This window comes from Centropristis striata, chromosome 4 (assembly GCF_030273125.1).
Source record: "Centropristis striata isolate RG_2023a ecotype Rhode Island chromosome 4, C.striata_1.0, whole genome shotgun sequence".
NCBI classification, from domain to species: Eukaryota; Metazoa; Chordata; class Actinopteri; order Perciformes; family Serranidae; genus Centropristis; species Centropristis striata.
In genome coordinates, this window is record NC_081520.1 from 15,297,005 (window position 1) to 15,312,318 (window position 15,314).

At 37.5% G+C, this 15,314-nt stretch overlaps 1 protein-coding gene across 2 annotated transcripts in view; it reads right to left on the bottom strand.

The window, feature by feature from the left end:
• The window catches only part of LOC131969423 (rho GTPase-activating protein 42), an 80,575-nt gene extending 67,944 nt beyond the window's left edge, over positions 1–12,631 (bottom strand). For both annotated transcript variants that reach the window (XM_059330415.1, XM_059330414.1), the window contains exon 1: positions 12,366–12,631. In XM_059330415.1, coding sequence (XP_059186398.1) covers positions 12,366–12,519 — 154 coding nt within the window. In that variant the 5' untranslated portion in view covers positions 12,520–12,631. The remainder of the gene's footprint in view (positions 1–12,365) is intronic.
• Positions 12,632–15,314: the final 2,683 nt, after the last annotated feature.

Consider the following 15,314-nt stretch of genomic DNA (forward strand, 5'->3'; position numbering starts at 1 on the left):
AGGACAAGAATTATATTTGAAGGACATGCATGAATTCTGCAACAGCAATTTAGATTTTCATGGCTTGGTCATGTACATTCAATTTTATTTGTATAATATTATTATCTCTGTCATACAGGAGGTTTTTCTTAAATGTTCCAGGTATACTGATGTCGAATAATATTTGGCTATTTCAGCTTAAAGTAACACTTTATTGCACAATTTCATCAACATTCAACACATTAATGCATCTATTTTATTACATCTGGTATTACATGTAAAAATGCAATGGTATTGCAAAAACATATAATGTCACAGAATATTGCCTAACACTAAATCTAATTAAGCACCTTGTCATAACACAGCACCTTACTTTGTGCTTGAACAAAATGCAAGAAACACCAGAAAACGCAGTTATGCAGTTATACAGTACAAAGTTGAATTCCAAGTCTTTTAATTGCTTCATTAATCAAAGGACACCAAGGCATTTGGATCTAAATTGCAAGATTGAATGTGCATTGGGCATAAAAACTGCTAAAGTGAAGTTAGCGAAACCAGGCATCATAGTTAAGGCACTGTAGTGCATCCCTGGGGCCAAAGTGGGCGACTCCTGAATCCTTTTTGAAACTGCTGGCTAAGGATAAACGTAAATACAGTAGAGTTGTTATTCACGTCGGTAGTAATAACACCGGGTTACATCAATCGGAGGTCACTAAAATGAATGTGGAATCGATGTGTGCATATGCCAAAACAATGTCGGACTCCGTAGTTTTCATCATTCCAGCGCTAGTTGTCGAGGTGGTGTCCAGCAAAAAACACGGGCTTCGTTAATCAATGGCAAACTTTCTGGAGGAGACCTGGTCTTATTAGGAGAGATGGTGTTCATCCCACTTTGCATAGAGCCGCTCTCATATCTAGCAACCTGACCAAGTTTATTGGTGGTCCAAACCCGTGACAAGTCAGAGTTGAGACCTGGAGGCAGAGTAGCAGTGTAAAACACTTCTCTGTGCTTCCTTTAGAGCAGTCACACACCCAAAACCCCATAGAGACTGTGCTGTCCCCCATCCTCCCAAAGCTAAGTTATTTAAACCATTTGTGATTTTGGGCTATATAAATAAAATTGACTTGACTTGACTAAACAACAACAACAAAAAGTTAAAATAGTCCTAGAAATCATATGGGCAAAGAGAGAGAAAATGCACTCCTAAGGCAGCTGTGGCTCACAGGGTAGAGTGGTAGTCAACTATCCAGAAGGTTGGTGATTTAAGCTCTGCAGGCTACATGTCAAAGTATCCTAAAGCAAAATACTGAACTCCAAATTGCATGTGAAAGTTCATAGAGCAAGTGGCATCTTGCATGGTAGCCTGTGCCAGCGGTGTAGGCCTGGGTGAATGCTTGATTGTGTTGTAAAGTGCTTTGAGTGGTCCCTATAAGATAGATGATGATAAAAATGAGTAAAGTGCTGTATAAATGCAGTCCGTTTAGCAAAGAGCAGGCACATGCAGAAACAGTAACTCCGAAGTCTTTCATTACAAGTTATTTTGTCTACAGACAGCCACTTTGCCAGCAATTATTTCAAATACAAAGTATTTCAAAAATGCCCCGTTGACTGTCACATGTTGAGGCGCGCTACAACATGCACTATGAGCACCCTGTGCACACACCAATTACTCAGCAGCATCCCTGTTGTGCTTCCACACCTACGGATATACTTAGGGGTTTTAATGAAGTGCTTTAACACAAATTAGTGCAGAAAAGCTTTTAAAACCTCAAGTCACGGCATAAATGTGTTCCATTAAAAAGCAACAATCTGCACAATAAAGAATTCATCTTGAGCTTTTGTGAAATAGCTACACATTTGCTCATCCCCTCAAATGACTTAGAATGCACTCAAGGTATTTTCTGTTTAATATTTATAAGACACATTCCTAGACTTACTACATATTTGTCTTTTACCGGCAAACAAACAAAAACAAAGGCATACTGCGACAATGTTCTTCCTTTGAACAGACAGATCACTGTCTGCCTGTACATCAGCACCGCAGTGAGAAACACCACTTCATCTCGTCAGTGAGACACTGCTGATCTTAGATGAGAAGGTCTTCAAAGGGGAACGCCTCTATGCACCCAGCTTAACGAGAGACGGGGAGATCGCTTTGATGCAACAGTAGGGTGCATTGTGCCACTTTGATTCCATTTGGAGGGATTGTAACGGGGGAGCGGCCCTTCAGGTAAGGCCTCTTCCACCTGCTTGCTATTAAGTTCGCCTGTCAGCCACCCAGCAGGGGAGGGAGGAGAGCTGTGTAAGGGGGGCCAACCAGACGGGTCCTCAAACTCCTGAAGCATACTGAACGTTTTCCCACCGCCGACGGTTTCCTGGAACAAAGGCTTGTCTAATAACTCCACACTTGCTGCTGTAGGAGCAGGCAGTAACTTTAAGTCGCAGTTGGTCAACCTGTAAAATAATTCTTAAGCGACTGAAAGCTTCTAATGTGGCTGAATAAAACATGAAAGCCAGAGACAATAGAAAAGTCTCTGGGGTGCATTGATACAGCTTATATACAGTATATTTTACTGATAAAATGCCTGTTGGTGATGCTGTTAAAACAACTGGTAACACTTTACAATAACCATCTATGTGATGTTTATAAATGGTTTATAAACTAATTATTAACCATTTACAAAGTGCCATATATATTTAATCTTTAAAGGTTTTCAAACAATTTCTTAAAGGTATATGAATCATTTTTTAAATAATTTACATACTGAAGATTGGTGTTAAAATGTGTTATAATGAGTGCAAACCTATTAATATACTAATAATTATAATGTAATTGTTTGTTAATGGTAAAGTAACTATCAACTTACATTAATATACCATCTATTTGCCATTTATAAATCATAGTTCAACATTTATAAATGGTCTATTTACCATCTATAAATGATGGTTATTGTAAAGTGTTACCAAACAACTTCTCACAACCAAGCAAGAAATAAAGTTACGGATGGTGCAACAACATGTTTGGGATTAATACTTAAGTCCTTTTTAGATGCATGACACTGAAGCAAACAATGTGTCTGGTATTTTGTTGAAATAAGAATAACCAGGCCAGCACGTGTTAACATGAAATCAACCAAAGAAAACATGTTGTAATAGTGCACAGGTCACTGAATGATCACACTATGGCGAGAAGGGAGAAATATACCTTTTATGCCAACCTATTCCCACAGAATGCCCTTCTGAATTGTTTTCATCCATCCAAAATATTGAAAAAAAATTAAAGGAACTGACAGTGTTTCTTTGATATGAGGCTGATGCAATGCTACAGTCTATTCTTAAGCTCAAAAGAAAAAAGATCAGAGTTATTAGCCCTGCAATTCTGCTGGAAAGAAACAAGCCAGCGGGGCCAGCCTCCACCATTTATCACCAAGTCTCCAGCCTTCAGACCGAGTTGAGAGATTTTCTTTCAGAAGACACACAGACAACACATCAGACACAACTTCTGACAAAGACGAACTCGCCTCTGGAAGAAAAAGCACACAGGAAATATAAGCAGTATTTCATGTTTGTAGTATAATAGCTGGCATTAGATATAACATTTCACAAAACATCTATTTTGAGAGAGGCCTTGTTTGCCCTTATGGAGGCATAACACAATAAGCCAAGAGAATGCTTCAAAGTAAGACAATTAAAAATAAAAATAGGTGTGGAAAACTAATTTAAACTCCCATACTGTCCAAACAATTCGTGACAGAACTTGGCAACCCATGGGGCCAGGTGCTGCAGACTTTCTAATGTGTTATCCAAAGTCTAAATTTAGCATCAAATTCACCATCTTTTACCACACAATCTTCTGGTTCATCACAGCAATGTATAGCACACTCATAATGCTTGCCAGCCATGTTGGCATGAGTTGTTTTTAACAGGCATCCTACACAGAAAGCAAATTTACTGCAAGACAATGTGGCTAAGTGCGAGTTATTTCATCCTGATGCATTGACATTGCAGTTTAGGAGACACAGCACTTAGCTCAAATGAAAGGAACGCTTCTTAATAGTGAATTTTAAATGTTGTGGGGGAGAAAGACAAATGCTTCACCTTATCATTTTCAGTCTGAAGCATCAACAAAAGCACCAGCGTGCAACGCGAGGCAGCTGCAAGCATGAGAATGGTGTGCACGTTGTGACAATCACTTTGACTGACAGAGTAACAACAGAGCACTTCAGAACAGACCTCAAATCTGGAGTCTAACACATTTCCCTGCACAGTCTGAGGGGAAGCAGCTTTTAGGAATACAACGTCTAATCCTTTTATCAAAATCTGCCCACAAAAACACCCAAGTCCCTTGCAGTGCTGCATGAGCCACGCTCACCGCTTCGCTCAGCTTTATTGCTAAACAAGTCACATAATGTTCTCCTGTATTTCACTTCCATTACACAAGTTCAAATTTATCAAAGTAGTCAAAGCAGCGGCTATACACTATAAATGGTATAATCCTGCAACACACAGCCTGCTTAACAGTCAGAGTCTGACAGACACACACAGAAAACACATACACACACCCACACACTGAAGCAGAATGATGTCCGGCCAAATGCTATCTGAGGGAGGATGGGGGATGGTTATACAAGCATGTTTACAGGACATTTCCTGTGGCTGAGCCTTGGGAGCATCATCTGTCCTCAGACAAACAAACACTCGAGAGTTCCCAAAGCTCAACGCTATTGTGAAATCCCTTTTAACAAAAAGCCTTCATGTCATGTCTTCATTTAATAAAATAACAGGCACCAATTAGAGCTATATCAAGTTGTAGAAATACCTCAAAATAATGCCTGCACAGTTGGAGCAAGTAAAGATGCTGTTTACATCATTGTAGTTTAATAACAACCGTGCGTGTCAGCCGTTCATTACAGCGTGTATCCCAGGGAGGAGGCATCACTCGGGCTGGTGAACAGGCGTGGGCACAGGGTGGTGGCAGACACTCACAGTCAGCTAACATAATAATGGGCTGTCTTCTAGTTTAATCTGGCTGCATTCTTAAAGTTTATGGAAATTAAATGCTCACTTAGATTCACAAAACTTCTGGAAAAAAAACAACACTAGGGGTTTAATAGTAACTGTTAAAAGAGAAAAAAACAATTACCATTTGTGCAACACACCTTAAATTTGAGAAAGGCTGCAGGCATAAACAGCAGATTTCTGGAGGAAAGGCAGTGGTGCACATAGTACATGCCCTACCTGCTAACACTATGAGCGAGGAACAAGCAGTTGGCTCGTTATTTTGTAAATTTGTACAAATTATGTGTGAAGGACACAAGCCTTCGCCCAAAGGCTGCCCAATTCTGAGCGGGTCTCTGAGGACTCTGTTGCTGCACTGGGACCAGCTGTGGGCCTGTGGTGCAGTGTTTATATACACATTAATCAATGACATCAAAATATCTGTATTGTGCATGTTCTATTGCTAATATGTAATATAGCACACAAAAGTACTTTGTTGCTTGGCAGTGCCACTTGGAACCGCTTTAACAATATCCAATTTTTTGCCAGCATCTCAGTGGAAACCAGTCTGTAGAAAATATGGATGGAGCAAGTGTGACATACCCTTAGCCCTCTGAAAAGGGTGTTGTAAAGCTTGTCCTCTAAATCAATTGGCCCGCCATATAGCAGCCACTCTCCGCACACAAACTCATACACAAGCCAACTGTACTGTATGCTACAGGCTCGGTGTGAAATGACTAAAGCCAAGTAAACAAGAGCTTGTGGATAAGAGTTTTCCAGCAAAGCTAAACAGTCTCAAATATTTTTCTTGGGAGCTGGCCAGTCTATCCGCGGCTAAAAGGCTAATGAATGCTGGATTTACAGTACATGACAGGTGATGAGAAAGAGGGCTGCAAATGGGATGCCCGTGGTGCTCTGTGTGTGTTTGATGTTAGTGATAAAACATGATGAGGTGTTCTGATATACAACAATGATGGATGAGGTGCAGGGGGGGGACTATTCCTCTGCCATGTCCATTATCTGTTCCTATAGAAAATCTCAGTCTTTTTCAGGTTGATATATGGTTATGTGTGCAATTATTTGCTAAAATAAACACGTTGTAGCTTCATATTTAGTCATTCAACTCATACAATCACATAAGTCATTCCTTCCTACCCTCTAATATCACCCACCAGAGATTTTTCTAAATGAAAGGATCAACACATCTTCATGCCTAAATGCAACGGTCACAGTTTTAACCAGGTGGTTAATGATGTGAAACAGTCACAGTTAGCACAATTAGCATCACAACTTATTAAGTTTAGGAAAAGGTCATGGTTTGGGTTTAGAAACATGTCTGCAACTTTAGTTAGAGGTTCTGCACACGACATTCAGAGCATGTCTATGTTCAGGGTGTGAGCATCCATCGTCTCCACACAGCTCTTGTTCTCATTCCCAACTCATCAAATATGGACACCTCTTTGCGTCACTTCTTAATGCACTGGGTACTCACATGAATTAGCATACACACACAGCTAGACTGGGTACCAAAACAAAGAACTGAAAAACTCAGATTAAAACACATGCACAGGGAGTGTGCTTTCATTCTCAGGTCAGGATGCCATTAATCCACTCTATCTTTACATAGCCAATGGTTGTTTGCTGCTATATATTATAGTGCTCTAAATGCCATGTACAGCACCTTTAATCTATGGTAGGTACATGACATACATGTCCTCTCTGTCTCTCTCTATCCTCCCTCCCTCTCCCCCTTCAACCTCTACCTACTCTTTTCTACTCTGTTGATCTGCCCTGTACAACGACATCTATTGCATGTCTGTCCATCCTGGGAGATGGATCCCTCCTCTGTCGCTCTCCCTGAGGTTTCTTCTTCTTTTCCCCCTGTTCAAAGGGAGTTTTTCCCTGGCCGATGTGAGGGTCTAAGGACAGAAGATGTCGTACCATGTACAGTCTGTAAAGCCCTTTGAGGCAAATCTCTGATTTGTGATTTTGGGTTATATAAATAAATTGACTTGACTTAAGTATGCTACGTAATTTATTTTAAGATAGAATAACTCCAAAGTCTCCTTGGTCAAAGTCCTGCGTTTGTCTGTGGCGTTCATCCACCCCGAACTGCATTTCTCCACAGACTTTGTCAATCTTTATACTACGTTTCTGACTTCTTCCTTTGGTCCCATCACAAACACAGCCACAGAGGTCGCTGCCGAACAAGAAACATAAAAACAAGTCGCAACAAGCGGGTCGTACAAACTACCAAGGGGTCATTATATAGACATGAAGAGAAAAAGAATAAGCACAGTTCCTGGAATGTTAAAGCACTTATTTAAGGCACTTCCACGTTTGTTTTATTTGCACTGCAAAAAGTTGTGTCTAAAAACAAGATAAAAACACTAAATCTGAGGGGAATTATCTTGCTGCATGGACAGATAATTTCACTTGACAAGATTTCTTAAATTAACATTATTAAATCTAGAAACAAGCATGTTGTACGCTTTAAATAAGAAATTAACTCTTAAAACAAGATAAATTAAAGCTGCAAGCAGCGATGAACTGGCTCGAGCAGAGTGCACTGCAATTTATTTGTTTCTTACCAAGATAAAAAAAAGTGTTAGATCATTTATCTTCTTTTTATCTTCTTTTTCGACACCACTTTTCTGCAGTGTGGTCGCTGCTACTGTTGCCTAGTCTCAAAAAATAACTTGACATTAAGGTTACTGACTTAAAACCGCCAATAAGGAAGCACAGGTCAGTTAATTAGTTTACTAATTGACATTTTGCTTATCCTTTATGTTACACACATCCTCTCCCAATTTAAATGTTACCAGATGGAGTTTACAACATTAGCCTCCCATCTGGCTACCTGCCTTAGTGCTTTGTAGACAAACTTACCAACCACATCTAGAAAGTATCATGACTTGCCCTGTATTTGTGGTTTCTCTCACCCTACTCACCAAGGAGATAATTAGTACCTTCAGTGTATTCAATTACTGCAGTCTAGCAGAGGGATTAATAAAAGTCAGCAGTTGTTATTTACACCAGGTGTGAACAGTCAGTGCCAGCCACTGATAGTAACGCAAAGTTATTTACAGCATCTGCAGATGGATGTTACTCACACCTGGAACACATTACCCAGACCAGCACATACCTACATTTGAAATGTAATGGGATTTGGGAATGTTTAGACCACAATTTCCATCATGAGCATTAATGCACACATTAATGGAGTTATTAATGAAGAGCCTCTATTTTATCCATACGTCTGATGCTACCTTTCTCTCCAACTAAAATATTTAACCCTCTGGAGTCCATCTATTTATTGAAAATACACGTTTTATTTACCGTAATAACTTTATTTATATATGATATGTAGACAAGCTGAGAAAGCCAGTTGAAAGTTCAATCATAGGAGCTTTCACAGTGTGCCATTTATGTTTCTAGACCATTTTTAGAATGTGAATTTTCTTTCTACAATGGAAACTATTACTATTTTTAATTAACATGCAAATAGACTGTTTTGTATTTTTATTTTTTGTTATTTTTTCTGCTGTTTTTGTGTATATTAATGGTAAAAAAAAAAAAAAAAGAAGGTACATTTCCATAGACACCTGTGTCTTTTGTTTGTATTTTCGGTTCCTGGCAGCTAAGTTAATTAAAATAAAATGAAAAATCTGACTGATAGCCAAGTTTGTGTCGAGAAAAAGGAGCCATGCATGTGATGTAAGGACAGACTGAAAGATGCTAAACACAGACAGAAATTAATGCATAGGAAGTTGACAAATTTGAACCAAAATCTCCTGGACTTCAGAGGTTTAAGCCAAAAGAAAGAGTCGAATCTTTAATTGTCATTTTACATCATGGTTATTCCAACAAAGTATAAACTGAGAAACAAAGCACCATTTCTAACAATACTAAATCATCTTAAAATATATGACGGACTTCCCGTACAGATATAAACCACACATACACATAAACTACTGTAGCTGCACACGTATTAAAAAATGCATCAATAGTTTCAGTAATGTGCCTGACCATTTTACAGGTAACACATTAACATGAAAGTCAACCTCGGCTCAACGAGCCTCACTCACACGGACAGCACATGTAAAGACGGATGAATTATGGTTCACTATTCCATTTTGAAACATGAGATGATTACTATTAAAAAAAGGGTCCATTAAAGGTCCTGCAGTAATGTCACCACTGATGGCGGGTCATAAAGGGTCATAAACCTCTGTGGCGTCCGAAGTTAAAGACCATCAATAATTTACTTCCGTCTCCTCGCTTCCTGTGCTCTCACTCCACCCTGACTGATAGAGAACTGCTCCATTCATGTCTACAAAGACAAATATAAGCTCAAATTCCTTCCTATAACTGGTTGTTTTGTTAATTTGCTGTAATAGTTTACACATTGAGGTTCATCACCAGTTGATTAACATTCCTCTGGTATAACTTTTATTTTTTCAAGAGGCAGAACAACTGTGACACGGAGGGCCGGGTCAATTAGGGACTTAACTATACAGTTTTTCTGCATCAGTAATCCCATTAAAAGCAATCAACAAGTCTCATTCTTTCCCCTCTGTCTTATATGCATAGCACCTGGAGCGCTACGGTCTTATTTGGTATTAAACTGCATGCACCATTGACATCCTGATACTGACTACCTACCATGAATAAACCATTCAGCAGGGTATTCCTGTCCACCTGTCGTGCCCTGCCCACTGACAGAACAGCTTTCCTGCAAAAAAAGGCATGAAAAAAGGTCCGGCCTTCAGCTGTCCTCAGAAATAGTAGATTCTTATAGCAGTAAGGCATGATGATTCAAATGCTAAGTAATCTTCACTTTTTTCTTTACATCAAATGTACCCATAGAACCATGGAGCGGAATAAGTGTCAGCAAAATCCAGTATCTCACTGTAAGAAGCTATTGCTGCTTTAAACAACACTGATTAACCAAAGTCAAGTAGTTTTCTTTGCAGTTTATTTGCCCATCCATGTTTTCATCCTGCTTAAAAATTAAAATATTCTAAAGATTCTAAATAGTGGATATGGTCCCTGCTGTGGGTTTTGTCGCTGTATGATTTGAGTAGTTTGGATAGTTTGTGCAGACCACCAAAATAACTTTTATAACTTGCATATTGGCTTTTCTTTATTGCTCGCACTACACAATAGTGGCAATAACATTTCAAACCAGTTTAATATTGAGCTAAACACCGGACCAAACCAGTATATCAAATTTTACGACAAGGTGTTACACTGGACTCAGCAGCCGCCCCCGAGTGGACGCTAAAACGGGCCGTCAGGTGTACTTTGGCAGACATTGATACACCTCGGCAGCCCGCCCAAGTAAAGTCTGTGTGCAGGAAACACTTACTAATGTAACACAGGCTGGATTTAGGCAACTTTTTAATTTGCCATAATAATGCATCATGATCATTTCTGTGTTTTGCATAAAAATAAATAAAAACTGACACAACCCTACAAAACCAGAACATACAGGTCAAAAGGGGCCTTTTTTTTTTTTTTTTTTACCAATGTCTACATATTTTTTGCTATAAAAACAATTGAGGTTTGTACACAATCAGCTACACACACATATACTGTATTTTAAAACTAAGAAAATAAAGATTTTATGCTACAATGTATTTTTTTTTAAAGTTGCTATATGCAAATATTGCAGCTTAAACTCCTGTCACCTCCTCGGAGGCATTTTAGCACTGATGACTGAATTGTTCTCATGAGCAGCACAATGTACCGTACATATGGTGATGAAGAGTGAAAGCATAAAAAGGAAGCTGCATTCCCACAGTAAAGGTTGACGGGGCCGTGCTTGGTTGAACTATGAAAAAAATATCATTGCATTGATTGATGGGTTAGTGAGTGCACTACAACACGCTGCTGTGGCCTTCCCATCCTCCTCCAAGCCAGCTATTTCCATATTTATTAGGCCTATATTTCTAATCTTTCTCCATTTCAGACACACTTCTGACATGAACAGCCCAAACTCTCATCCCTTCGGGGATACAGCAGAACAGGAAGTCCACTTTAATCAGCATATTGGAATTTGAGATTGAGTTTAGGATTTGAGAGGACAATGACCCATGACAAAGAGCGTGCATCCTCATCCAGACAGTCACACAACTCTTATTCGTAGAAGTCATTACAGACAGACTTAAGTTTTCCCTCACTTCTCAAAAGTGAGTTGAAAGCCTTTGGGGGTGAAAGTATCTTTCATAAATGGACAGAAGCAAACTCCACCTCTGCACTAATGATCTCCATATGTCTGCCGATGGCCTTATAATATTAGAGCAGAGTAAAACCATTCATACGGTAAAGAGTTTGGTCTTTACTCTTCATGTAAATTTATTAATGTTAGACAAGCACATGCATGCATGCAGTGTAACCAAAGAGGCAGACAACACTGTAAAAAAATGTAGAGTTTATGGTGGAAAACTGCTAAACCATGACAGTAAAAGACCATAAAATGATAAATGTGTTAATTCAGTTTCAGTAACAATGAAACACCATAAATGTGTATAATCAGCCAAAACAGTATTTTTTACAGGTTTTTTTTTTTAAAACCCATTACTCTACTGTATAATACACTATACTGTAATACAAGCCATCACTGTATTTTTTTCATTTATCTTTTGTAAAAAATACTTTTTCTAACTGTTAAATGTTTTAAACACCACATCTATAACAAAAATATACTGTAATCTTTAATGGTAAAATCTTTAATTTATGCGGTATTTATAAAGTGTTTTCTTGTCAATTATATTGCAAAACAGCGTTTCTTTTGATGGATTTTTTTTATTCATACGGTAAAAAAATGGAATAAAATGGAAATCTTAAACGTGAAATCAACAGTGCGAATATATTTTTATATATTAAAAAAAAGGTCTACCTTATTTATTACGGTAAAGTTCTGGCAACCACAGCTGCCGTTTTTTTTTTTTACCGTAAAGTTAAAGTTTTTTTTACTGTAATTTCATTGAAAGGCACTATTCAACATTTGCAGGTTCTCATTAAAAAAAAATACCGTAAAAACCTTCTTTAAAAAGTTTTTTTTTTTTTTTTTTTTTTTTTTTTTACAGTGAACAAGGCAAACAAATGTCCTGAAAATACAGCAACCAGTGAAAAATGCATTATGTGTGGTTTTGTATGAATTGAATATAAAAGCAATATTCATGTTTCCCAATGGGAGAGCACGGGGTTATTGAGCACAAGGAGGGACGGAGCCATTCAGACACTAACACAGTGGACTTAAATAAGCTGTAATGAATGCATCCTCTAATTAAAAGTCGCCTGTGGCTGTCAGGTAGTTAGAGTTACAGGAGATTATTTCTGGACCCGTAGGAGTGACAAAGGCCGTGTTGGTGCTACTTACTCTTGAGCGCAGTGATTAACATATTCCCATCCTTGATGAGGTCTTTGATGAATTTATTCGTCCGCTCCAGCTCGATTTCATGGCATTTGAGACGCTCTCTGAAGTCCGGACTGTCCAGGAAAGAGTCACTGAACTCCAAAGTGGGGAGTCCCATTGTAGCTCAACGACTAAGTTGTCTTTTTAAACTTAACTCGGCGAGGAAAAGTGTTTGCTTCGCATCACGTAGCTCCGATGTGATACAACAGTCTCCAAAGTTTCCCAAAAAAGTTTTCCTGCTCCGCTAGGTTCCTCACTTCCGCTTTGATTTTCTCCGTTTTTCGGCTACCTATCATCAAATAGTGGTTGTGTGACTCCTGCTGGTTAGTTTAGGATATTTTAAACACTTTCTGCAGATAGGCAATCTGTGTTTTGACTTTTTTTATTTTTTATTTATTTATATCAAATAGCAATACATTGCACAGTCACAAAGACGAAGAAAGGGGTTACATAAAAATAAACAATGCAAAAAATTAAATATAAATAAATAATATAAAATAATAGCAGAGTAATTAAATGGAAAAGAATGAAGCAAAAACAAATAAATAAATAATAATAAAATAAATAGATGCAATATTACATGGTAGTTAACCCTCTGGAGTCCATCTTTTTATTGAAAATACACACGTTGTATTTACAGTAATAACTTTAAGTTTATATGATATGTCCATTTATGTTTCTAGACCATTTTTAAAATGTGAATTTTCTTCCTACAATGAAAACTATTACTATTTTTAATTTACATGCAAATAGACTGTTTTGTAGTTGTATTATTTGTTATTTTTTCTGCTGTTTTTGTGTGTGGTAAAATAATTATTTATTTTTTTTAAAAAGTACATTTCCAAAGACACCTGTGTCTTTTGTTTGTATTTTCAGTGGCAGCTTTATGTTTGTTTTGTAGACAGGAGAGAGTTGAGATATAGTGTTCAAACTCTGACTTCAACAAAAATAAATTGTTTTTTTACTTGAAAATTTGCATTTGTGAAGGCTTATGTGGTATTTGCCAAAAAGGAAATTAAATCTATAAGAAAATATGCATCATCATCCTTCTTTTTGTGATCAAAACAGCCAAATATCACATCTTTATAATGCAGTAAAACCAGTGAAAATATTTCTGTTAACAAAGGTGGCAATGTCCTTGCAGAGTTTGTATGTGAATTCACAAGACCAAAATAAATGAGAGATAGTTTCAGGGTGCAGATTACAAAAAAAAACACATTCCACCTCAATGTCAACTTTAAACTTATGTAACAGCACTTCCGTGGGGTAAAATTTATGTAGCATTTTAAATGGCACTTCCTTAGTTTTATTAGTTACAATAAACTTTTGGGGGTATTTTATACAATCTATGGGTAGGGACCAGACTTTTTTCCAATCTATGCTTGGGACACAAGGATCTAATTTTTTTCTAGTTTTTGACCAAAGGAAGCTGAGTTGGGTCTGGGGGCGACATAATCAAAGTTAAAGAGACGTCATCATTCAATGTGAATAACATGTTAAGGCCAGAAGGAATAGCATCAAATACAATAGAGCATTGTTTGGGCTTACAGGGATTTTATACTTTGTGAGAAATTCTGTATAACTGTATAATAGTCCTTCTTTATTAAAGAGCTTACTGACCAAAATAATACCATTATTTGAGCTCATATTTTGAGCTTTTACCTTCGGGGGAAGCGGTATAGGCTACTGATGGTAAGGAAGAACCTCTACAAAAAGTATTTTGTCCCAGAAGCTGTCAACGCAATAAATAAGACCAGAATGTGGTAGATATTTACCCTGTTCACTCCTGTTTTTTCCTTTGCTGAGGGTTTTATTCTCTGAATAAGGCAGGTCTTAGACCTACATTTGTAAACTTGATTTGTACTGTGGTGTGCTTTTATGAAATTTTGTACTTGAATGGGTGACGTGTGAAGTACAGTTATTGCTGTAGGCTATTTTATATTTTTTCTATCCTTGAAATGTTTTTTCTTTATTGTTTTACTATTTTGTTCCATTGTTTTGAGACATGTCTATGGCGAAACCAAAGACAAATTTTCACTCAGTGGATAATAAAGTTTTCATATTCGTATTCATATTAAACCATCTATCATAAAATAAAGTCTTGTTCTTACAGACAATGTTGCAGTTATTCCATATGTATCATCTCTGTAAAGTTGTACTTATAAAGAAGAGCCCAAGACAAAATATCCTGTTGATGGAAGTTAAGGGTTTGATTGGTGTCTGTGTTTTAATTCAAACACTCAGGGACAAAATTTATGTGTCAACCTGCCTTCAAAATAAAATCATCAAAATAAAAGTGTACTGAAAGGTGCATTTCACAAGTATAATAATTAAATACATAGACATACTATATGCACATTTTCACAATGTTTCCTGTAAGATTGGATTCACTATTATAAGTTGATAAGTAAATTAAAGTGTTTCAAGTGTTTTCTTAGGCCAAAATATACTGCAACCCCACTTCACTCCTTGTTCATTTAACCACAAAATTATTAAGAGAAAGAAAATACATCAACAGGGTGAAATAGGCCGTTTTCACAGAAATCATTTTGACTTGTCACATTAGGAAAATCATTGGTATAAATAATGAAATGACTGATCGCTGAATTCCATTTAGCTGTTTTCGATTTCAGGTTTCCAGTATCAGGCTGCTCTCACTGAACAGAGCCATGGTTAGTGTCATTAGTTATGAGTAACACATGAGCTTTTTCACTCAAAAAGGGCCATTCAGTTTCTATGCAAATACAAAAATAGCATAAATCCACAAGATAATATATGTAAACACAGACATAGTAGTGGACAAGATGCCCCAAAGCACTGTTGCTTTGCCTCAGGCCACCTCGGAGTCAGGGCAACATTTTTCCGCATAATTGTTGCTGTTCATGTATGCTTAAATACTAATTATTGACCTGT